The following is a 26,158-nucleotide window of genomic DNA, read 5'->3' on the forward strand; positions in this document are numbered from 1 at the left end:
TCACCTCGCTACAGTATGTAACAGTATATATAGTCCCTAGTGTTTATCCATGGAGCCACATGTTGGAATGAAATTTCTGGTTCACTGCACCCACCTGGAATAAGAATTTCAAGTTTGACTCGCAGAGGTCTGCTTGGCCCTAATTTTAAAACCCACCCTGACCCAAGACAGAGTTGAGCACAGCCAATCTGAACCTGACCCGAGAATGTTGAGTTGTGTTCAGAACCAACCTGACCCAAACCCATACACTTCCTCCCAAACCTGTGTCAGCACCGCCACCTTGTCCTTGGGGTTTGGCCTGTGGGAGCTTCCTGCTCACCATGCCCCAGGCTTGCCATCCATCTCCAGCTGCCTTCCTGCCTGATGGGTCGGCCTTGTGGTAGCTGCATGTCCTACTACTGCCAGCCTCCACAGCTTCACTGAGCTGTATGTGCTGCCAAATAAGAGGCACTGTAATCGAATGTTAAACTGTATTGTACTGCTCAGCCACTAGGTGGCACTGTGTGTAACATACCTGGTTTTAAAACAAATCTCAGCCATCCCTAGCAGAGCATTAAGACACTTATGATTACAGCCCTGCGTGGATACAAAAATGTGTATCCGCATCCGATCTGCGATCCGCAAAAAACTGTCTGCAGATATCTGCATCCACGGATACGGATATCTGCAGATGTCCATGGATTTGCAGGGCTCTAAACAGCTCCACAGATCACCGCGCAGCAGTGCCCCAGTGACGCCGGAACGGAGGGTGGGAAGGAGGAGTCTTAGCCATCCACTTTCCACAGGGGTGGACCCCTCCCCCTTCCCTGCCCCAACTCCCACCCCGTCTCCTCTCTGGCCAGGCCAGCATGGAAGCCTAGCCGGACAGCCCTGGGGAGCCACAGTGGACCCTCCACCTGCACGGGTGGCTGGGTGTGAGGGAACGCAGCCCAGGCCCACTGACTGTACTGTGAAGGGAGCCTGGGGAGCAGGGACATGGACCGGGGCTTCTCAGGCCCCCCACCCAGGGCAGGCGAAGGGTCTGCCACAGTCCCCACAGCTGCCGGCCCGGCTCTTATCCTGGCTGGGCTGCAGCTCTGTGGCGCCCTCCCCACCCACCCACCCCCAGCTGGAGCCTGGTCAGAGAGAGCCGTGTTGGCAGCTGTGGGGAGCCTAGGTCCCTCCACCTGCTCTGGTGAGTCTGTGCTGCAGCTCCAGAGCCCTGCGCAGATAAAAATTTGTATCTACATCCAAGCTGCTATCCGCAAAAATGGTCCATGGATATAAAGCGGATACCTGCGGATTTGCAGGGCTCTACTTATGATGAACACATCTGGTGTGTATAAGCAAGCTCTATGACCAGTCCATATCTGGTACAGAAGAATGTGACATGGTGTCAGGAGTAAACTAAGAATAGAGACAGAAGGAACAGCAATAAAGGATGCAAGATCTCATCGCAATGCTATTCTTCCGTACCCCAGAGAATTTCAACTTTGACAAACCTTCACAATGAACAGACTGGAAGCAGTATTTTGCAAGATTTCAAATTGCAAACAAACTCCTCAAAGAAACTGAAGATACATAAGTATCTTTTTTAATTTACGCTATGTGGAAGCAAGCAGACCCTATCTTTAAATCTTTTGACTTTACTGAAGACAGTCACAAATGACTATGAAAGGGTTCTGGCTATGTTTGATGCATACTTTATATCCCAGAAAAATGTGGTTTATGAAAGAGGATGTTTTCATCAGTGAATTTGAGAACCAAGGGAAAATGTTGAACGTTTTATAAGAACTCTGCAGACGTTGGCTGAAAACTGTAATTTTGGAAATGAAAAAACATGAAAATATCAGACAGAAGCTGATTATTGGGTTAACAAATAAAAATCTTTCATAGCAGCTACAACTCAAGAAAGATTTAACCCTAGGCACAGCTATACAGATGGCAAAGCAGTCAGAATTAGTCAAACAGTATAAAAGACAGGCAAATTGAAAAACCTGAAACCTGCTTAGAAACTATAAACAGACACTTGAGTGTTTATTATCATAAAACCCCTGAGGCAAGGAGAGAGAACTCTGAGGCTAAAGAAGGACAAATTCCAGCCTACACACACAAGGTGTGGGAAAAGTCATATCTCAAGAGATGATGCATGTCCAGCTAGAGGCACACTGTGTAATAAATGCATGAAATGTGCACATTTTGCATCTGTTTTCGCACCAAAGCAGTCAGGGAGTTGACTCATATTACAGAGAATCAAGAGCCATTTTTTTCCAGGCTCTAGCTCTTCTATTGACATAGAGCCTGCCTGGAGAGTAAAATTGAATATTCATAGCAAGACAATTGACTTAGGAGCTGCCCTCACCAGTCATCTCAGAAGGGATTCACAATCACCTTTAACCCCTTCCAGAGCTGAAGTCACCTGACACAGCTCTGAGTAGCCATGGAGGTATTTTTAATTGCATGAACCAGTTCATCACAGAACTAGTTTACAAAGATAAAAGTTTTGCATTCAAGTGTATGTGATCAAAGGACCACAGACCAACACCCTTCTCAGCCACAGTGTGGCAGCCATGATGGGTTTAGTTAGAAAGGTAGATGAACTCAATGGAATATTTGGTGATATTGGGCTTTTGAAAGGCGATCCAGTACAAATAAACTTGAGACAAACGCTGAACCATACAGTGTACATACTCCTCGCCGGATTCTTATCTATTACTTCATAAAGTGGAAAATGAGTTAGAGAGAATGGTGCGGATGGGCATAATTGAGAAAATTGCTGAGCCAACAGCATAGCGTGCCACAATGCTACCCGTTATAAAGAAAAATGGAAAAATATGAATGTGTGGATCTTAAAGGACTTAATGAAGCAGTCCCAACATTGCATGACTTCCTCCCAAAAGTGAGAGGAGGTACAGCATTCTCATAGCTGATTCTGGCAAATTAGCCAAAGAAAGTGCTAAACTGACTACATTTATCACATCCTTTGGGAGATTTTGTTTTCAAAGATTATCTTTTGGGATTACCAGTGCACCTGAAAATTTTCCAAAGAAAGATGGTAGAACGGTTAATGAACACAAATGGAGTTGCAGGTTTCATGGGTGATATTCCGATATATGGATCTTCATTGAGGTTTTGTTGTGTTCTTTCACTGAAGTCCTAAACCTAAGCAGTCAGTTCAGACCAGGGGTTGGCAACCTTTCAGAAGTGGTGTGCCGAGTCTTCATGTTATTCACTCTAGTTTACGGTTTTGCGTGCCACTAATACATTTAAACATTTTTAGAAGGTCTCTTTCTATAAGTCTATAATATATAACTAAACTATTGTTTGTATGTAAAGTAAATAAGGTTTTTAAAATGTTTAAGAAGCTTCATTTAAAATTAAATTAAAATGCAGAGCCCCCCGGACCAGTGGCCAGGACCCAGGCAGTGTGAGTGCCACTGAAAATCAGCTCGTGTGCCGCCTTCGGCACACGTGCCATAGGTTGCCTACCCCTGGTCTAGACTGAAGCTAAACAAGGAAAAGTGTGTTTTCTGCATGCCCCAAATCAAGTTTCTGGGACAGACAATAAACAAAAATGGAATCAATCCTAGCCTTGAGAAAGTGAAAGCAATTCAAGAATTGACTGCACCAATGAATGTACTAGAACTGAGATGTACACCAGGGATGATAAATTATCTTGATCGATACCTACAAGACCTTTCTACAGTGGCAAAACCACTGAATGAACTGTTAAAGTCCAGCACATCATGCCTATGGGTGCCAAATCAAAAAACTGCCTTCAAAAAGGTAAAAAAGTATCTCAACAGCTTCAGTTCCCAATTACTATGATGTCCACAAACCCACAGTGATAACACGCCATAAACCACTTGTAACACTCATCAATGGAAAAGATCTTGATCAAGCACCTCTAAGATGCAAATGTCTATTGCTAAGATTAATGTAATTTAACTCAATTGCTAGATATATTCCTGGAAAAAATCTGGTAGCAGCAGACACTCTGTCATGGAGGCCAGCATCACACTCAGCTACGTGTGAATTTGAAGATGACGTAAAGGCATATGTATATATTGTAGACACATACAAACCAGTGTCAGAAAAGAGACTATTTCTGCTACAGAAAGCAACCTTGACAGACATGCAACTTCAGGAAGTTCTAAGTTACATTGGGGCAGCTGGCCCAAGTATCAAAAGGATACTAAGGAAGTGACAAAAGACTTCAGCAAGTCAAATGGACTCATGATTAAAGGCAACTTATCGTCATTCCAAACAAAATGAGAGGAGAAATCCTAAACCTCATCCATGAAGAACATCAAGAATTAAATGCCATAAACAGGCTAACCAGTCAGTGTGGTGGCCAAGCATCAGCAAAGACATAAAGTATCTGCATGTGAACATTGTAGAACTAACAGAAAAACAAAACACAAAGAACCTTGAATAACAACACCCCTACCTGACAGACCTTGGAAGAGACTAGCTGCAGATTTATTCAAATTCAGGGGACATCATTACCGAGCATCATGGTCTGTTTTTTCAGGTATACAGAAATAATGAACTTCAAAGACAGTATGACTGTGTAAATACTGTAAGTGGTAAGAATGCAGAACAGGGGTGGGAAAACTATGGCACACGAGCTGGATCTGGCCCGTCAGGGCTTTGGATCTGGCCCACGGGATTGTCACCCCTGTGGCGCTGCGGGCCCACGCCGCTCCCAGAAGTGGCCAGCACCACGTCCTTGTGGCCGCGAGGGGAGATGGAAGGCAGAGGGCTCCGCGTGCTGCCCCTGCCTGCAGGGACCGCGCCCTGCAGCTCCCATTGGCCAGGAATAGGGAACCGCAGCCAATGGGAGTTTTCGGGGAGGTACCCGCAGGCAAGGGCAGCGCGCGGAGCCCTCTGTCCCCCAGGGGCCACAGGGACGTGGTGCCACCCCAGAGCTGCTCAAGGTAAGCAGCACTGGGCCGGAGCCCGCACCTCAAACCCCTCCTCCATCCCACACCCCAGTCCCCTGCCATGAGCCCCCTAACCCGCCGCCGCACCCCTCCTGCACCCCAACCCCCTGCCTGAGCCCCCTGCCGCACCTGGCACCCCTCCTGCACCCCAACCCCCTGCCCTGAGCCACCTGCTGCACCCCACATCCCTCCTGCACCCTAACCCCCTGCCCTGAACCCCCAACCCCCTTCGCATCCCTCCCTGCACCCCTGCCCTGAGCCCCCTCCCACACTCGGCACCCCTCCTGCACCCCAACCTCCTGCCCTGAGCCCCCTCCTCCACCCCACATCCCTCCTGTACCCCAACCTCCTGCCCTGAGCCCCTTCCTGCACACCGTACCACCTCCCACACCCCGCACTCCCTCCTGCACCCCAACTCCCTGCTCCAGCCCTACACTCATGACCCTGCATGCAATTTCCCCACCCAGATGTGGCCCTCGGGCCAAAAAGATGTAGAACATAAAGGGGGAGATGTAATGGAATGCTAAACTGTTCAGCCACTAGGTGGCACTGTCTATAAAAAACTGATTTTAAATGAACCTCAGACATACCTGGCAGAACATTAAAGGCTCTTATGATGAACACAGCTGGTGCGTATAAGCAAGCTCTATGACCAGTCCATATCTGGTACAGAACAACATGACAGGTACTGCGACTCCTCAGCACATTCACTCACAGCGCATACAGAGCACTGTGAGGCAGGAGGAGGGATAAGAGACAACACAACTCAAGACCGAAATGGTTGGGTTGTTTTCAGACTCAACCTGAACCCAACACTCGTAGTCAGGTCCTGTTGGGTTACATTGCAAGGCTCTACAACAGAGAATTGTTCTCAGAGATTCAGCTCATAATATGTCTCTCCACTGGTTACAGTTTCCTTTCCCCCTTTTTATCCATTTAACTTATGTTATCTAATTTAGACTGTAAACTCCCATGGGCAAGGACCTCGTCCTCTTCTATGCCTATAAAAGAAAAATCCCACTAATAGAGATATAGGAATAATTAACCTACTGCAGCTGACCCTTGTGCAGTCTGTGACTGATGGCAATCTTTCTCCTAAAGAGTACAACAGGGGTGTAGGCAAGTACATCTTACACACATCAGTTTGCAGATTTTTAGCTTCCTGGGAGCAGCATTTCTTGTAGCTGGGTAGGAAGGATGGTCCAATGCCTAAGGCTATGGACTGGAACTTGGGAAGTCCCACTGGGTTCTTGGCTCAGCCACAGACTCCCTGTAGTACCTTGCACAAGTCACTTAATCTACCCTGTGCCTCAGCTCCCCATCTGTAAAAATGTAATACTCTACCTCACAGAGGTCTTGTGAAAATAAAATCCATTATGATTTGAGATGCTCAGACACTAAGGTAATGAGGGCCATATAAGTACCTAGATTGATATTTGGCAATGAGGTTGTTTTGGTGTCTAGCACTGTTTTTACATCTTTATCAAGCGTTTCATTAACACATTGTCACTAAATTAAGACTATAATAGCACATCTGCCTTTGGAGATTAGTAGAAATGCAGCAGGAAGGAGACAATAGATCCGGCAGCGTGTATGCAAATTTAAAACTGTTCACTACGGTCCCTGAACTATACCCAAAATTCAGCTATTTTGTCTGACAAATATTGTCTGACTTCTTCTGGCATCTAGCTTACTCAAGCTTTCTCAATGCCTTGATCCAAGCTTTCCATAGCATCCTCCAAGGCTCAGCCTCTCCTCATCAATAACCCTATACCTAACTGCAGACTTCTCCTGCTCCTGGTAAATGTCCTCAGTGGTCCAAGTAGCCTCCTCACTACCAACTGTAGGGTTTTGCCTGATAGCTTATCAGAATCTCTAGCAGATTTCCCATGATGGCCCATTACAGGCTCCAGCCTTCTCTCCCCTCTGGAACTCTGATGTCCTGGAGCATCTCTTCCAGGCTGCCAAGATATCAAAGCCTGGACTGTTCAACAACATGGCTTTCTGAGTCACTATTTGGACTTTATACTGGATTTCCACATAACAATGCTTTGTTAAAGTGGAGCTAAGGCTGCTGCTGTACAGCAGAGCCACCTTATCCTTTCATGCCTCCAGAATATGGAACTCCAAAACCCAAACATGGGGAAAATCAGGAAATGCTCAGTTACACCCCCCACCCTCAACCCCAACGTATTCCTTAAAAGAATATGTTATGCTTAAAAAAACCAAAACCCCTCAACCTTGAGAGAACCAGTTAAGGTAACCCTTCCCACGTAAGAAACCCCAACAATCTTAAATCTGCCCCAGATGGAAACCACAAGAAACTCAGAATGTCAGCATACCTTATCCCTTCATAACATACATTGCCAGTACAGATGTGTGTCTAACACAACTATACAATAAGACTCTGATTTGTATAACCCCACAAGTCTTTCAGTGTGGTCTGTATATTTCTGTTGGCCCAGCAATGTTTATCTTTTTTTTATGTGTGAGAGAATTTTAGAGAGGATGTTAAATTAAGCTTTACATAGAAACTTAGCTATACAGCCTTAACTGTAGAGCAGCTATCAGCTGCTCCATAATTAAAGACAAAAAAATCATTTATGAAACCAGTTAGGGTTGCTCAGTGACCACAGTTAAATTACCTACCACATATTTTAAAAAACTTAAGCACCTAAAGACAAGGAGATCAATAGCTAAGTAAATCATATATTTTACACTGACCACCTAAGTTATTCTCATCAAGTACAAAGATGTGCGTTTTATCATAACACAGCCTTAACTCTGACCTATGGATTTTGGGGTTATATTTTACATATTTTTGTTATCTACATTTCAGGAACTATTACCTTATAAAGAGAATCCGATAAATATATTCACTGATTATTTCTCACCTAACAATAGACAATTTAATGCTTTAATAATGTACTTATTTGGTGGTTTTTTTGGAGAGTTAAGTTGTATATGCTGGGCAAGTGGCCCGATAGTGATTCACTAATATAGTGTCCACTTATTTAAAATATCAAACAAATATAAAAGCCATTGAAGTCTCCAAATTATACATTCAGCTAAGAATATATGCCCGGGGTGGCCAAATTTACTGATCCTCTGAGTACTTGAACTACAACAATCTTCAGAAGTTCAAGAGCTGGGGCGCACCTGCTGGGGATCGGGGCTTCAACCCTGCGGTGGAGTGGTGGGGCTAGTGGCTTCTGCCCTGTGGGGAGGGGGATCTTGGGTCTTCAGCTCCAGAGGAGATGCCTGTCTGGACTCGGGGTTCAGCCTTGCAGGGATGGGGGGGTCTCAGGGCTTCAGCTCCGCAGGAGGTGTCTGTCTGGGCTCGGGGTTCAGCCCTGAAAGGGGAGGGGGGGTCTCAAAGCTTCAACCCCACAGGAGGCGCCTGTCCGGGCTCGGGGCTTCAGCCCTGCTCCTGTTGAAGCCCCAAGCCCCAGCAGGCACACCCTGCAGGGTTGAAGCTGGGAGACCCACTCCCTGCTGGGCAGAAACCAGAGGTGACACCTGGGAGGGCCCATTGAATCACATACCATCCCCCAGATTTTTGCCAGGATTTGATGGCCCTGCTCAGTCACTTGGTGCCACTGGGCCCCCTCCCTGCACGGCAGCTGCTGGAGCTGGCAAGCTGGGCACTGCAGTCATGGGGAGAGTCAGTGGCAAACATCTGGGATCTGCAGGGAGGATCGTTCAGGGTAAGCGGGGAGAGTGGGGGGGCATGACTCAAGCTGTTAGAGGGGAGCAAACCTCATCAGGTACCAGTCGCCACTGGCAGAAGCTCCTAGCCCACCATCCCGCCGCAGGGCAGAAGCCCTGAGCTTTGCCTCCCAGTCTGGTAGGCAGAGAATGGGAGGGTGTGGGGGGCTCCGTGAGCCGCATTTTAACTGTAAAAGAGCTGCATATGGCTCTTGGCCACCCCAATATATGCAATTTTGTATTCCTGTTATTCTCATACTTTCCTTCCTCCTTCTGTTCACACCCCTATTTGTGTTGCATTTTCTCCCTAGTTACGCCCCAATCCTGAAAACTGATTTATGTGAGTGGACACACACAGCCTGACAAAGCCACTGGGGTTCCACACAGGTGCAGTATTCCATCCACATGAATCAGATTACAAGATCAGATCTTTAGTTTATAATCTCTTTCAGGCAGGGACTGTCTCTCTTATAGTATGTTTGTTCAGCCCCAGCACAATGAGGTGCTGATTCCAATTGGTGCCTCTGGGTGCTACTGTAATCCAAATAATATGCTTAATAGGAAAGTGTATTTATAATAAAGTTAAGTAAATATATGGATTTGCATTTGAGGTTGACTGTGTATATACATAATGTGTTGCTTTTTTCAAAAGGGTTTTATGTTGAGTTTGTATTTTGAGATTTTTGTTGAAAGAACAGTATTTATTTAGCTTTCATGTAAAAGTGGCTGTGTTGCAATCCTGGTCCATGCTCCCATCCTCAGGAAGACCTGGAGGAGATAGGAATCTCCCACTGCTTCCTGTAGGGACGAGCAACTGGATTGCATGAACTGAAAGGTTTGCCTTTAGATATCTTTGGCCTGTAGGCACTTTTTGATTGGTTTTTATTTGGTCTTTTCCTTATCTATCTCTGTGGAGTAGCCAGGGTGGAAGAAGAGCACACTAGATCAGCAATTGCTGGAGCATCTGGAAAATGGGAGTGGGGGGAATACCCCAATTTAGTTTTTAAAAAGGTAGCAAAGATGTCTTGTTTTTTCATTTTTTGTTTTTATGTTTGTCTATTTATATGTCTAGTCTATTTAAATGTAAGCTCTCTGGGGCAGGGACTGTTTCTTGCTCTCCCTGCACAGTCCCTAGCACAGCAGGGTCCTGATAAGGCCTCTTGGTGCTACTCTATCATAAATGATTGATAATAATAAACCATGTTCGGATCCAGTGAAGATCTGGATTGATGGCTGATGAGGAGCTCACTCCTGTGGGGAGCTTTTTCCACTTCTTGTGCCCTCAAATCTTGAGGGCAGCAGAGGGTGGCATATGACTGCTATTAGGGGGGTTAGTTTTTACTCTCCAATTATTGCTGTTTTCAAGGTTCAGGCAACCTGAACACTAAGGAGCTAACATCCAGGAGAATCTTAAATGGATGGTATCTTTAACTAATATAAATTCTGCCTCAAGATTAAAAGGCTAGAAAATAACCTACTTGAACCACTTCTTACAAATTTCAGGCCAAATTTAGTTCTAACGGATTTTATGTAAATGTTTGAACCATTTTCTCTTATTTATATTCAGCGTCTTCACTCATCAGAAATGCATGAGCAAAGACTTCACACTCTAGAAATCTAGGAACATTACCTGGGTTAATAGGGGCAGTATTTCTGTCAGACAGCACAATGCCTTGGGCAGCCCGTAAATTTATGGCACAACAAACATGGCCCTTACCTATTTGTTCAATGAGGGTTTTCCAGGAGTCAGTTGTCATGGGGTGGATCATTTGCAGGGTTTCAGGGAGAGCAGCTGGGCACTCTGGGAGCACGGGGCTCTCATCAGGGATAAGCACTAGTCCGGCCGTGGAAGGGGATTCTCTTTGGGAGAGAAATATATAGTATACAGTCAGGCATTGTCAGTCGAGCTGCCCTCAGCCCAAGCATTTGACACACCCAGCTTCCACATACACCAATGGGCTCTGGCACTTACCAGCATCAGTGGCCAGCAAGACACACTATTTAGGGACCCTGACTGTGTATCTTTCAAAACTACTCTACTATTCACCTCCATAGGGCAGGCACACTCCTTCCGCTCCAAAAAAAGTCCTGTGTGCCACAGGGGCTGTCTTTGAGCACTGGGAGTGGAGGCTTTGGCCCTGCAGGAGAGCAGTAACCTCCCCTGATTCCACCCAGAGCTGAGGTATGGGATCCCATCATCGACTGAGCTTAGCGCTGTGCAAGGATAGAGCCAGCCTCAGAGCAGAGGTAGAGGTTTTGTGTGTGTGTGTGTGTGTGTGTGTGTGTGTGTGTGTGTGTGTGTGTGTGTGTGTGTGTGTGTGTGTAAAAAAGAGAGAGAGAGAGTGGCTGGGGTTCAGCTCAGGTCTGTATAGAGTAGGGAGGACAGAGGATGAATGCATCTCGGTTCCAATACATGGAAGGAGGCAGGAGGAAGGGATGCTGACAGTTCAGTCACATACCCTGGTGTAGGGAGAGGGGACTGGAATCGGTTCCAGCTGGAGTTCAGCCTGGATTGGTACAGGGAGATGGCGGGGAGAAATAGGGATGAACCTGGTTGCGGGGGGAGGAGTGTGATGGAAATCAGCCCCAGTTGATGCATACGTATGGGGGAGGGGATATGATGATCAGTTCTGGTTGTGTGTGTGTTGTGGGGGGTGGAATGGAGATCAACACCATGTCAGTAAGGGGGTGGAGGAGGGCTGGAGGTGTTGGAGGTCAGCCAGGTGGTGCAGGGGAGAAAGTGCAGAGAGTGGAGATCAGCCGGGGTTGGGTTGGGTTGGAGGGGTGGGCGGAGGCGGTAGAGAGCAGACCCGGACAGGGGGGAGGGGGTGGTTGGAGAGCAGCCCCAGGCACGGCAGTGGGATGGGGGGTTGTGGAAAACAGCCCGGGCGGGGCTGGGGCTTGGGGGGGCTGGGGGGGATGGAGAACAGCCCCGGGCGGGGTATTGGGGTGCCGGGGGGGTGGAGAACAGCCCCGGGCGGAGCAGGGGGGTTGGGAGGGTTGGAGAACAACCCCGGGCGGAGCAGGGGGATTGGGGTGCGGGGGGGAGTGGAGAACATCCCCGGGCGGAGCAGGGGGGTCGGGGGGAGTTGGAGAACAGCCCCGGGCGGGGCAGGGGGATTGGGGTGCGGGGGGGAGTGGAGAACAGCCCCGGGCGGAGCAGGGGGGTCGGGGGGAGTTGGAGAACAGCCCCGGGCGGGGCAGGGGGATTGGGGTGCGGGGGGGAGTGGAGAACAGCCCCGGGCGGGGCAGGGGGATTGGGGTGCGGGGGGGAGTGGAGAACAGCCCCGGGCGGGGCAGGGGGATTGGGGTGCGGGGGGGAGTGGAGAACAGCCCCGGGCGGAGCAGGGGCGCTGGGGGGGGTTGGAGAACAGCCCCGGGCGGGGCAGGAGGATTGGGTTGCGGGGGGGGCGTTGGAGGGTCCGCGGGTCACCGCGCTCTGGCTCAGGGGGCAGAGGAGGGACGCGAGCCCGGCGGTGGGTCCGCCTGCAGGCGGGAAGGGGTGAGTGGGTCCCGCGGCGGGGCGCCCCCTCCCCGCCGTCAACCCCCGCCCCTCACCTGCCGGCCGGGCAGGCTCCGGCCGCGCTCTCCGCCGAGCCGTCGCGGTCCAGGGCGCAGGCGGCGCTGAGCGCCGCAGCCAGCAGCTCCATGTGAGGTTGTGACAGCGGCGGCGGCGGCGAGTCCGGCTCCGAGCGGCGGCTGCCGAGCGACTCCGCAGGCGGCGCGGGGTTGGGGGAGGCCGGGCGGTTGCCACGGCAACGGGGGTAGGAAGGCAGCAGCCTGCGCGGGAGGGAGATGGAGACCTGCAGCGTGCGCGGGGGAGGGACCCCCGGCCCGGCTACAGCCCCCGGGACACCGACCGCCCCACCGAGTCCCCCGGACTCCGACTGCCCCCCCGAGCCCCTGGGAGACCCACTGCCCCCCCCCCCGAGCCTCCCAGACACTGACTGGCTCCCCCAGAGTCTCCCGGACACCGACTGCCCCCCGAGCCCCTGGGAGACCGACCGGCCCCCCCAGAGCTCCCGAGCCTTGCTAGAGCCCCCGGTAGACGGACGGCCCCTCGTGAGCCACCGGGAGATGACTGGCTCCCCCCAGAACCCCGCCTCCCGGTCCGGCTAGAACCCCCAAGAGATGGACCAGGCCCCCAGATGCCCCACGGCCCAGCTAGCGCCCCCAGGAGATGGACCACCCTGGAGAGAGCTACACTCCCCCAGCAGTCCCCTCCCCAGCTAGAGACCTACACCCCCCTGAGAGGTAGCACCTGCCCCGATAGAGCTTCCCACAGCTGCACCCCTTTCCCAGGAGCACCCCTGAGAGAGCACTGCACTCCTCAGAGCCCACTGCCCTGGGTACATCGCCCAGAGGCAGACATCCCCCCCCACCAGAGGTCCCTCCCACCCCCCACCCACCCCCATTCCAGCAGCCACCATCCCTTTCCCCAGCCAGATCTCAGAGATGTGTGCACCCACCCACCCCTTACTGCCTCCAGCCCAGCACACTCACAGAGGACCTCTCCCTAGCCCCTCAAACCCAGAGCACAGGTCTCCCTCCCACACATAGAGGTGTCCCCTACCCCTTCAGTTAGGGGCAGAGAACCTCTCTTCCCCTTTGTCTGCACCTCACACCCTGGAGCAGAGAGAGCGTGGCCAGTGAGTGTTTTGGAGGGGAAGTGTAGCGTTTTTGGATTACTCCCGGATTTGGTGCATATTGTGCATTTCTTCTACTGCAAGCAAATTCTGAGATGGAGGATAGACTCAAAATAATTCCCTCCTCCAGTCGCCCATCATAGGGACTTTCTCTCAAATCCAAATTACCTCACAGAGAGAACAATTACCTTCCTCCCCAATACAGGGGATTTTGCACCTTTCTTCCCTGCACCTCCCTCTCTACCTAAGAATTGTCAGCTTTACAGGTTTGGTTTTTTTTTTTGCTCAGACAAATATCAATATTTTCGGCAATCTAAAATCTGTCTTCATTCAGGTAATCTTTATGCTGCCTCAAGGTTGACTCCGCTTGAACTTTAGTATACAGTCACACCCTTCTGATCAATTTGAAAACTTGTGGACAGGCTGGGTGCTGCTCTGCCACAACTTGCTAACTCCCAGGAGAAAAGGGTAATTCATGCCAAATTAAATCTGAGGATTTAAACAGGAAATTCTCAGCCAAGTTTCCCAGACAAACCTTAACTTACCCCTTTGCATATATAAATATGGCTTTTTTCAATACGTAATCATACAATTTAGGCAATAATAATGAAATCCATATGTGGATCTCAATGTATAGATAAAGGCAGATTTTTTTCTCTATTATACTGTATTATTTGCCAAATAATGCATCAGGATAATTTGGCCCAACTTCTTCTAGTTACACTGGTATAAACCCAGAGAAACTCAACTGACCACCAGTGGATACCATCTGGGTTTACAATGGTTGTCACACACATCCCCGGTAGAGCCCCTCTTGGCTGGAAACTCCAGGTTGCTGTGTTGGGGAGGGGACCCAAAACACTAGATTAATGTGCTCTTAAGCTTCCCTTTGGCAGAATAGGTTGTAGCACTCTGTTTGCCCTTGGCATCATTAGCACATTTCCTGAGCACAGGCAGGCTGTTACCCCTTTATGGAAATTGGATCTCATAGCCTAGCTGCCCACGGTGCCCCCAAGACCAATGGTGATCCACTCCCAGACTCCCTAGTAGCTTAAGCACACCCTTTCCCAGAGTTCCATCCATGGTTGCTCTAGTAGGTTTATAGTTTAACTCTTGAGGGGGCACGTATTGATGAAGCAAATAGACACACAGATAGACTTTAGAAAGTTTTCCAAACACAATTACTCTTTACTTAAATATTGCAAGAGAGATAAAGATATAGGCAAACAATAAAACACCTATGTGTATTTCCCTACTTCAGTTTCCTCACCAGTCTTGAGCATTCTTTAGGCTTCAGGATGCCCCCTTCCTGCACACAGTTTCTCTCAACCACGGAATGTCTCTCTCACCTGTGTCCCAGTTTCCTTCTTTCTGACTGATCCCTCAATTAAACAAGCCCGCACTGCTATGAAAGCATTAAACATGCTTCTTCTGCCCAAGCTTCCTGTGTGTCTCAAGGTATCACCCTACTCATCCAGTCTCTGTAGTTTTAAAGGCTAGTTCTGGCCACCTGTTTGGGGGAAATATTCCACCCAGAAAATCCTAGCCTTGCAAGGCAAACTTAGTTGAACTGGTTTGCAATCCTCCCTCAAGCAACCCTTCTTAGCATACACATTGTTTGGGCAGAGCACAATGATTAAGGTTAACCGCTTTCCTTTGTCCCTGGTCTGGGGGTTATGTAACACAGACTTGACAACACCTGGCTAACTCCACATCCATGATACAGCAATTTCATAATACCAGTCAGAACTCATAAATTGTACATACACTGATTTTCTAAAGCATCACAACCAGTGTTACTGAAGAATTTGGCCTTTTGTGAGGGTGTGCTGGGAGAGGTTAACAGCTGCTAGTGGTCACAGAGGGTTTTGATAACTTAAAGGGGGATCATGGTATTAGAGTGACCAGATGTCCCAGTTTTATAGGGACAGTCACACTATTTGGGGCTTTTTCCTATATAGGTGCCTATTACCCCCCACCCTCTGTCCCGATTTTTCACACTTGCTGTCTGGTCACCCTACATGGGATAGACATTGCATTTGACAGCTAATAGGGAAAGTCAGGGGCTTATCACAATGGGAAGTTTGAGAATTGGAAGGGGGTTCTGTGTTTTGTCACATCTGTGAATTTGATGGAGTAAGGAGTGTTTGAGACCAGGAGTGGGGGTCAGGAGTTTGTCACTAGTTAGAGGGTCAATATGATAGGAAAGCTGGGTGACAGCACTTATCAGTCATGTAGAGGGGTCTGGGGGACAGACAACTGTGAGGAGGGCCAAAGGCTTGGAAATGAGGTAAAGTGGTCAAGAACACTGGTTGCAATGAGGCTGGTCTGTCTGATCAGTGGATAGTGATTGAAAGCTGAGCACTTGTCCCTGAAGTAAGAGTATTGGAAGGGTTGACAGCTGTGGGGGAGGGGGGTCAGAGAATTGATACTTACAAGGGAGGGCAATTACTTTGATGAGCCTGTTCCTGGTAGAGTTAAGAGCTGCCTATTCTTCACTCCTGCCTCAGGATCAGGGCCAAGAGTGAGATAGTTCTTCCTAAACCTGTATCTACCAATGGGGTGCCAGAGCAGCAAAATGCACAAACTTTTACCAATTGTGCTAAAATAAACACAGTTCTAAATATGACTTTCATGGGGACCTATTTAGATAAATCTCACAAGAAACTGATGCATGTTAAAAGGTTAATGAATTCAACTTTAATAAGTTTTGTGCTAGTATTTCTTAACCAAATATTTTAACAATTAATTCTTATACGGCATTTTTTCTCTGTAGATATGAAAACTTGGTACAAGGTTGGAAAGTATTATCTCTATTTTACAGATGGGGAGATTGAGTTACTATTGAGAGGTATAATGTAAGATGCTCAAAATTGCAGCAAGTCAGTGGCAGAGTCAGGAGAAGAACCCAGATATCCTGACTGTCAGTCTGTTGCCCTGTTTTACTGGGCCACCCTCTCAGGGATTAAGTCTATGACAAATCTGAACTTTTTAGAAACGTATCAGAGGGGCAGCTGTGTTAGTCTGTATCCACAAAAGCCACAAGGAGTCCAGTGGCACCTTAAAGACTGACAGATTTATTTGGGCATAAGCTTTCATGGGTAAAAAACCCACTTCTTCAGATTTTTTTTTAGAAACGTAAGCATTTTGGGTTATATGCAAAAATAGAAAACATTTTTTTTCCACAATCCTATAACTGCCTGGTAATTAAGACAGGCTGCCTGGTTTTTCTTCAAACTTTCCACAATAAACTCACCTTTGGGCTCAGATGAAAGCATGAAAAATGTGAGTCCAAAATTTTTGTTAATGAAAGCTATGAGGAGGTGAAAACAGGAGTTTAGAGAATGGAATGCCTTCTGTGACCATGGGAGGTCACTACTGTGATAATAAGGAACATCCCACATTTTAGTCCCATATAAACCTGTTCCATTTTTATGCACTGACAGGCTCATTTTCCTTCCCCTAGGAAGAATATTTTTATTTTTAAACTTTAATCTTTGAAAAGTGTTGCCCTTTCTTCCTTGCCAAATACACACCACCTACTCCTACTTCAGTCTCTAGGTCTATAACTGAAGTGCTCCTTGTAATCAGAACAAATGCTTAAGAAGCACACCCGAAGAAAGGGCTCCCCACACCCAGCAGGGGAGAGGAGTGGGAAAAAGAGAATCTGACTACTGGCATGACGTGCATTTTAAAAATGAAGCTTCAATCCTGCAAGCTGGTGAGCACCTCCTGTTAGGTGCTGAGTGCTTTCTGCTCTGACTGATGTCACAGCAGACACAAAGCAACTTGAAGACTGAGCTCTACATTAAAAACAAAAAAACACAGGTCCTCTTTAGGAATTGTGGGGTTTTCTGAAGCACCTAGACACTGGGAGTTATCCCCATGTGTGCCTCTCCCCGTTTCATTAGTCCTCATGGCACTGGGAATGTTCAGTGTGGCTGTGTGCTAAGAAGAGGGAATGTGAGTTGTGTGTATTTCTTCAAGGAAGTAGGGGGTGGGGTGGTTGCCAAATGTCCTTACCTTTAGCATAGTGCTGTTGGAAGAGAAGATTTTAAATTTGGCTGACCTGGCCCATAGCTATATTAAAAATGTGATAACTTACTGGAGTTCATAATTTGCCTTTTTCAGTATTATAGTTATGGCTGGATTTTTATTCTAAACCCCTATTTTGAGGTGCTAATAGTTTTTCAAAGTAATTAACCCACTGGACTAACATTGTTCATGTATATTCTAAGCACAAAAGTGAATTTTATTGGAAAGCTTGACAAAAACCTCACTTGGCTGTTCCTGAGGATGGAAAAAAGAGGTTTTTATATGTATTATTATTATTATTTATTATTATTGCATCAATCTTCCTCCTACAGAAACTAAAAAGAAGAAACACAGAGGACTCAGACCAGCAGACCTTACTTGGGGGGCGGTGGGGGCGGGTACTTGCATAGGTAAAGGCTACAAATGGGGCTCAGACAAACAGCCCTGTTCAACCAAGGCCAGTTGACTCACAGGAGAAATGTGGGGTCAGTTATAACTTCCACTAAGGTTATACCTAGTCAAGTATGTTTTGTGACTCAGTTAGACAACACGTGTCTGCTGAGCAGTGTTTTCTGCAATGATGAGTAGTACAAGCATAACTTCTCTATTTTGGTAGAGTGTTTTGAGTGTTACATCAGGTCCTATATGTTATTTTTGCACAGGAATTCAGGCATCAGGTCTCTTTTTTTCTTTTTGTTAATCACAGACTCTAAAGGTACCATCTGTGCACAATTTTTACTCCTGGGCCATGTCTTTCTAGTGTAGGACCAGTGGAACTCCCCAATCCCTGAAGTTTTTTGGCCCCCACTTCTAACTTCTATCTCTTCTGATTCTGCTTTGGCTCTGTGTCCCTGTGAGGTACCAACCTTGCACTGGGTCAACAGGGGATGACCAATCATTATGAGCCCAGGAGACCACTCCCCAAAGCCCCTGCTGTGCATGCTCACATGGGACAGATAAAAGGAGACATCCCAGCTAAGTCAGGGCTGGTGGAGGAAGGATGTGTGCTGCAGGCTCCTGCAGTGGAACCATTGACTCTCCAGGCTGTTGGGACTGTGGACCTAGACTATGCTGTGGATGACTAGCTGACCACAGAGACTGATGGAGATGCCGAGCCACTGTCAGCTGAGGTGGGATTTATGGTAGTAAGTGACCCAGGGAATGTGTTAGGAGCCAATGCCTGAACCCTTAATAGGCAGTATAAGAACCTGGTATAGTAGTGTGGGCCCAAGTTCCCCTACCTTCCCACCCTTGCTTGCAATTGCCACTAGGCATGGCTACCAGGGACTCTGGATGTAGACTGAGTGTTTGTTCTGCCCTGCCCCAGGGGCTGCAGACTGATTGTTTGCTCTGCCCTGCCCTGCTCAGAGGGTCAGAGCCCCAGCTGCCATCGTTTGCTCTTGCCAGTAGGCCCAAGGGCTACAGACTACTTGTTTGCTCTGCCCGCCAGAGGTCCTGAGCCCCTTGATCATGATTGTTTGATGCAACAGGGATTCCTGACAATCATTTGATGGGGTGTACCAACCCTGCACTGGGCAAACGGGTGGCCCCTCCACTCGACATGCCAAGCCCCCAGGACTGTCCCATTTCAGTTCTGTATTGCCTCAGGTATTCTTTGTATGGTGTCTCTGTCTGCCAGTTAGGTCTGATTATTATTTTTAAATTAGCAATCTTTGACTCTGGGTGTCCTTTGCACCCCTATTATTAAGGTTGTCTGACATTTCCTTTTATAAGATGCTGTTTTCAGTTGCTTATAATAACTTTTCCAAACTTTAACCATTTGGGCTGAAATTTCCCATTCTGGGTGTCTACCTTAAGCTGAATTTTTGTGGCAAATTTCAGCCAGAATGTTTCAGCCGTTTCTTAGAATGAGGCTGGGGGAAATGGAATTGTTTTGCCCATGTTAAAAAAATTCTGGTCACCTTTTCTTTGAAAAATCCTTGTGCCCCCATGCTTTCAAGCAGGGATTTGAAATTCGGCATGGAGATGTGCCTTTGTGTCAGGGATGTACCTTTTGCTGTCCCCATGAAAATCCACCCAACTTTGGCCAATTTATAACCCTTTGAAAAATCCATTTTGTATATGCTCAGTAGAGACTTGTTCGAGCCTGGCAGCTAAACTCCCTGATGACGTGGTCCACAGTGAGCATGTTCCAGCCCAGGACAGAGCAGGATTTCCCCTGTAATTGCAGCTGTCTGGAGCTGTGGGTTGTGCTCCTTATAGCAGGGGTTCTCAAACTGGGGGTTGGAACCCCTCAGGGGGTCACAAGGTTATTACATGGGGGGTCGCAAGCTGTCAGCCTCCACCCCAAATCCCGCTTTGCCTCCAGCATTTATAATGGTGTTAAATATATAAAAATGTGTTTTTAATTTATAAGGGGGGGTCACACTCAGAGGCTCGCTATGTGAAAGGGGTCACCAGTACAAAAGGTTGAAAACAACTGGCTTATAGGCATCTGACTGAGAATAAGGAGATTGTCCTGTCCTTTGTTCTCAATGACATCCCTGCAATACCCAGGGAATGTGGAGGAGGGAGCTGCCTGATTAGGATGCAGAGGGGACAAGAGCTGGACTGGCAGGGGGAATAGATTGGGACAAGAGTTTAGGGGTGTGTAGACTGGGATCTTGGATGTTGGTCAGATGGTAGGGGAGGGAAACAGACTAGGAGTGGGAACTGGGGCAGAGATTGGGACTCGATGGACACAGGGCCTGGGAGCTAGCGGGGGGGGGGGGAGATTGAGATTGGATGAGAAGCTGGGTGGGAGACTGGGACTGAGAACCAGTGAGGTGGGGGGAAGGAGGTGAGATGGAGAGAGATAGAAATGACGAGGAGCCAGTGTCCAGGGGGAGAATTGGGATGGCTGGGCAAAGAGACTGGGACCGGGAGCAGGGGATAATAGGGGACACAGATTGGATGAGGAGCCTGGGGAGAGAGACTGGGAATGTGAGTGAGTGTAGGATGTGATTGGAAACCAAGGTGGAGAAGAGAGAGATTGGATGAAGAGCCAGGGGGTGGGACTGGAACTGGCTAAGGAAGGAAACTGGGGACAAACAGCTACAGGGTTATGGGGGAAAGGGGTTAGGAGTGGCCTGGCAAGGAGAGTGGGAGCTGGGGGGAGTCCCAAGAGGTCAGACTGAATTGCTGATCAAGGAGACTGGGATGAGAAGCCTGAAAGGTAAAGACTGGCTAGGTGAAGTGAATGGGAGTAAGAAAAAGAGCCAGGTGGGGGGAGGAGGTTTCCCTGTGATGCAATAATATAGACCTAGAAGCAACTTTTTTGGATGAAACTTTTGTTGCCAAAAAAATTCAGATTTGGATTAATGACAATCTTTTGCAAATTTTTGTCAAATTCGCCAAATTCTTTGTCAGTGGGAAAAAATTCCAAAAAAGTTTAAACATTTCAACTTTTTTATTTGAAATGACATTTTGTTTTGAATTTTACTTCAATTTCATTACAGTTTTTTTTAAAAAACCTTTTTAAATTAAATGTTTCATTTGACCCCAAACAAACTTTTCCCAAGTCTTTTGATTTGATGAAAATTTTGAAAAAAAATTGTTTTGGGTCATTCCAAAACACACAAAATTTCAACTCAGTTGCCGAACTTGAAAATAGAGTGTGTAAATAACCTAGTCATAGAATTTCTGGCTTTTCAGTTTGCTTTTTTTAAAACCTAGGAAATTACCTGCAAAGAATAAGAACATTATTAAGGATGCAAAAGTCAAGCAGTCAAAAGTTAGGAAATGCCAGAATTAAGGTTGCCTGTGCAACCTTAATTTGGCCCCTTTTTGCATATGCATTCTGATAGTATTTAAATAACATGGTCACATGCTAATTTTTCCATACTACCTGGACCTGCCCTGGGGATGAGGCAGGATTGAGTAGTAAAGGAGACTTGTCTGTAAGGCCCCTGCTTCATTTGTTGCTGAAGTTGGAAGGTGTGTAGTGAATGTAGCAGGGGATTACAGGAAGAGAAGGGATGATGTCAAGGTTCCTTCCATTGAATTCTGCCCTGGATAATTGGTTTCTGTACTTGCCTGTGCCACAGTTCCAATCTGACACTGGGAAAGTCACTTAAACCAAACTTTTCACTGATTGCATCTTCCTCATTTTCTGGGTGACTGAGTGCATGCCCCGAGGCCTGATTTACAGAAGTGTTGCTCACTCATAGCCACAACTGAAGTCAATCAGAGCTGTGCTTTGAACATATAAAGTTCTAACTACTCTGATAAATTAGGTGCTAGGCACTCATATTGGGAATCCAAAAGAAGTGGATACTTTGACCTGAATTTCTCTGTGTCTGTTTCCCACCTGTGACATTAGGATAATAATATCTTGTGACAATAATTAATTAATATTTGTAAGCAGTCAGATACTATAGTAATGGGTATCATAGGCGCTCTGTCCATTGTCTGTAGCTAGTGAAATAATCAAATAAGAGACCAGAAGATGACAGGAACAAGGAACTCCCACTCAGATCCACTCCAGGCATCCCGCTCTACTCAAGGCACTCACGAAAAAATGGAATAGGGGCCTGCAAGCTAAGAAAACATTCCACAAAAGTTTTTTCTAGGGAGATTTTGGACTGTATCCATATGCAACACTGACATTCCCATTGCTCTGAATAGCCATAACTGCACATTATCCCGCCAAAATATCTTGCTCTCACAATCTAGTTTTCTCTTTATTTACTGAAATGGGTTCTACTTTCTTTGTTGTTGCCAAACGCAAATATACTATCATTTTCAATAATCTTGGGAGCGTCATCAGTTTGATAGCTGCTATGTGATCTGCGTTGCAGTTATGTTTGTGATAGTCCTCCCTCCTTACATGCTATCCTAAAAATAGAGATTTAGCAGGAATACTTTTGCCAGCAGCCCTCAGATGTGGATACTGAGTATTGGGGGAGCATGGTAACACAGGGCATTTTCTGTTGTGAGCCCTCATTTCTGAACCTAATTTTCTCTGTTGATTCAACAAAGTTTACTGTGATGGGGTATATCAATCCCACACTAGCCCAGCAAGGGTTGACCATTCACTGGTCACACCCTCTCACCCTTGCTTGGCATGCTCCAGCTGAAACCAGGATATAAAAGGAAGCAGCTCAGCTCAGTCTGGGCTGACTGAGGAAGAGAGCGGACACACGCTGCAGGCTCCAGCCAGGAAGCCACTTGAGTTCCAGACTGTGGAGGCTAAAGATGTCGAGTCTACTGAGGACTCGCAGTTAACCGTGGAGTCAGAGGGAGAAAGATGGCTGCTGCTCCCAGCAGAGCTGCCGGAACTGGAATCACAGGAAGTGGCCCAGGGAACACATTTGTGGAGGTTGGAACCTGAACTTGAAACCAGGACTTGGGTGCTGAAACAATTTGTATAGTGGGGATGCTGAGAGCCAGTGAACCAAACTCTAAAGCCCGTATATTATTGAAATCACTTCAAGCCAAGGAGTGTGGGAGCATCCCCAGCACCCCTAATTCCAGCACCTATCACCCAGGACTACCAATTCCATAGGGCCCAGGAGGTGGGACTCAATGGAATAGGGTGGATCCAGGTCTTCCTACCCGCTGCCACACCTGCTCCTGGGTATGGCAACTGCCCAAGGTACTAGGCACCATTGCCTGAGACTGTGAACATTGGACACTACTGCCTGACACCAACGACACTGGCTGCTAGGCCTCGCCACCCTGAGGACCAGGACAGCCTCATGGACTCCAGCTGCTAGGTAGGGTTGCCAGGAGTCTGTTTTTTGACTGGAAAGCCCAATCGAAAAGGGACCCTGGCAGCTCTGGTCAGCACCACTGAGCGGGCTGTTAAAAGACCACTTGGCGGGGCTGGCAGGCTCCCTACCTGACTCCACGCAGCTCCCGGAAGTAGTGACATGTCCCTTGGCTCCTAGGTGAAGGGTTGGCCGGGGGGCTCTGTGTGCTGCCGCTGCCCCGAGCTCCACAGCTCCCATTGACTGGGAAATGAGGGTGGGGAAGAGTGAGCGACAGAGGGAGGGGAGATGGAGTGAGTGGATGGTGGGCCTCGGAGAAGGGGCAGGGCAGGAGTGTTTGGTTTTGTGTGATGGTAACTTTCTAATCACACAAAACTGAACACTCTTGCCCTGCTCCTGCCCCAAGGCCCCTCTCCTCCCGCTCACTCCATCCTCCCTCACACTCCCTCATTCACTCATTTTTACTGGGCTGGGGTAAGCAGTTAGGGTGCAGGAAGAAGTGAGGGCTCCGGCTGGGGGTGTGGGCTCCAGAATAGGGGTTCACGGTGCAGGAAGGGGCTCTAGGCTGGGATGGGGGGTTGGGGTGTGGTAGGGGATACCCTCTCTGGTCTGGGGCCAGAAATGAGGGGTTCAGGGTTCAGTAGGGAGATCCAGGCAGGGGATTGGGATGTGGGGGTGGTGAGGGCTCCAGCTGGGGGTGTGGGCTCTGGGGTGGGGTTGGAGATGAGGGGTTTGGGGTGCAGGACGGGGCTCAGGGCAGGGGGTTGGGGTGTGGGGGGTGCTGGGTGCAGGCTCTGGGAGGGAGTTTGGGTGTGGGAGGGGGCTCAGGGCAGGGGGTTGGGGTGTGGGAAGAGGTGTGGGGTGCAGGCTCTGGGAGGGGGCTCAGGGCTGGGGCAGGGGGTTAGGATGCAGGAGGGGGAGCAGGGAGTGGGCTCCGAGTGGTGCTCACCTCAGGCACCTCCCTGGAAGCAGTGACATGTTCCGAGGCAGAGATGCAGCCAGGCGGCTCTGAGTGCTGCCTCTGGCCGCAGGCACCACCCCCGCAGGTCCGACTGGCCAGAGTTCCCAGCCAATGGGAGCAGCAGGGACAGCGCACAGAGCCACCGTCCCCCCCCCCCCCAGCCACGCCTCTGCCTCGGAACATGTCGCTGCTTCTGGGAGCCGTGTGGAGTCAGGTAGGGAGCCTGCCAGGGGGGCATGTGAACTGCTGGGTGGGGGAGGCTAGCCCCGAGCCTCACCACTTCCACCTGAGGCACCGCCCCTTCCGCCCCCCTCCCCAAAACCAGAGCCACTTCACCATGGCTGCTGGCCCTTGACCTAGGCTTCCTAGTGCCCATAGGCCCCCCTGCCCCGGACCGCTGGGAGAGAGAGCGCGTGGTGCCGCTGCAGCCTCCCCAGCTCTGGTGCGCCGGGAGGGAGAACATGCAGCGTCACCACAGCCCCGGGAAGGCAGATGGCGTGGCCCCAGCCCCTGGAGGGGGAGGATGGGTGGGGCCATGCCTGGCTGTTTGGAGCAGCCCAGCCTCCCCTACCTACTGCCCATGGAGACTGCTGACAGGAGCTGACATGGTCCCTTTTCAACCGGGTATTCTAGCTGAAATCTGGACACCTGGCAACCCTACCTACAATGGGGAGTATCAACCCTGCAACACTTATGTATGTTGATCTTCAGGGTCTGATGCATGGCTCACTTCTTTATGTGGAGGGAGATGGTTTGAATGTTTTTTCCTAAATTCTTTTGGAGCTGACACTTTTGTCAACTTTGTTACTGTTGTATCCTTGGGGCAGCCGGTGTAGGAAGCAATCACTTGAGGCCAGAGAGCAGGCAGCTAACCAAAACCTCCATTTTATTTACATATATACAGAGAGCACCTCAGCCGGTTGAAACCGGTTGAGCTAACCCATAATAAGCTAACTCAGTTGCCATAGCAACAAAACCATGACAACCAAATACACAACATATTCCCCCCCTAATAAGAACATCCCCTAAATAAAACACACACTAGACTAGAGAAGGAGGGTAGACTGCCTCCATTCCCGGCTAAACCCTGGGGATTATTTTGCCCGATAACCGTGGGTTCGCCCTAGCTAAAGATCCAGCCGATGAGGAGGCCTTCTGTCTCTAGGTGGATTACGGCGAACTACTGGTGTTATTGCACCCGAAAGCACTAGGGGCTCAGGGTCCGCAGCACGAACAGGTGAGGAGGTGGTATCAGCTCGTGCTGGGCAAAGGGGTATCTCAGCCGCCGGCAGTAATGGAGAACAGTCAGAAACAGGTGACTCGTGATTCGATCCCTCACCAGAAGAGGTGAAGTCAGACCCCTCAACTGCAGATGGGTCCTGAGGACTGGCATGACCTGGCAACAGCTGATCTACATGTCGCCGCCAGGTAAGATTCTCTGCAGTCCGGACTGTGTAGGAAACAGGTCCTGTTTGAGTGATGACTGTGGCCGGAACCCATTTAGCTCTGGAAGTATAATTCCGAGCCAAAACTGGCTGTCCCGGGCTAAAGGTTCGGTCTTTTGCTCTGGGTGCCCGTCTGATGACTTGATATTGCTGCTGATGTTGCACAATTTGTCGGGGTTCAGAAGGTTTCAGCAGATCAAAGCAAGTGCGCAGCTGTCGTCCCATCATTAGAAAGGCCGGAGATGCGTGGGTCGTAGCATGAGGTGTGTTTCTGTAGGAAAGTAAAAAGGTATCCAGACGCTTTTGAATGGAGTGTTGTCCCCTTGCTGATTTCAAAGCGTTTTTCATTGTCTGCACAAATCTTTCAGCTAATCCGTTGGTGGACGGATGATATGGTGCTGACGTGATGTGGTGTATCCCATTTGCTTTCATAAAGTTTTGAAACTCCTGAGAAACGAACTGCGGTCCGTTGTCGCTCACAAGTTGTTCTGGCAGACCAAAACGACTAAAGAGTCCTCGTAGTTTTTGGATAGTACTCTCTGCAGAAGTGGACTGCATTATAGAGACTTCTGGCCATTTAGAATGGGCATCTATTGCCACCAAGAACATGCTTCCTTCAAGGGGGCCAGCAAAGTCAACGTGAATACGTTGCCACGGGTTTTCAGGCCAGTCCCATGGGTGTAGGGGTGCCCACTGGGGTGCATTCCTCACACCCTGACATGACATA

General features: G+C 48.7%; 2 protein-coding genes across 4 annotated transcripts in view; one reads left to right on the forward strand and one right to left on the reverse strand.

Annotated features, from left to right (window-relative positions):
- NGEF (neuronal guanine nucleotide exchange factor) overlaps nt 1–26,158 on the reverse strand; it is a 122,459-nt gene that overhangs the window by 44,248 nt on the left and 52,053 nt on the right. For all 3 annotated transcript variants that reach the window (XM_045031089.1, XM_045031091.1, XM_045031090.1), the window contains 2 exons: nt 12,192–12,413; nt 10,351–10,493 (listed from right to left, as the gene is read on the reverse strand). In XM_045031089.1, the coding sequence (XP_044887024.1) occupies nt 10,351–10,493; nt 12,192–12,413 (365 nt within the window). The remainder of the gene's footprint in view (nt 1–10,350; nt 10,494–12,191; nt 12,414–26,158) is intronic.
- Nucleotides 18,314–26,158, forward strand: part of NEU2 (neuraminidase 2) — an 89,161-nt gene continuing 81,316 nt past the window's right edge. The window contains exon 1 of the mRNA XM_045030615.1: nt 18,314–18,444. The gene's annotated coding sequence lies outside the window, so the exon portion shown is untranslated. The remainder of the gene's footprint in view (nt 18,445–26,158) is intronic.

This window comes from Mauremys mutica, chromosome 9 (genome assembly GCF_020497125.1).
Source record: "Mauremys mutica isolate MM-2020 ecotype Southern chromosome 9, ASM2049712v1, whole genome shotgun sequence".
Classification (NCBI taxonomy): domain Eukaryota; kingdom Metazoa; phylum Chordata; order Testudines; family Geoemydidae; genus Mauremys; species Mauremys mutica.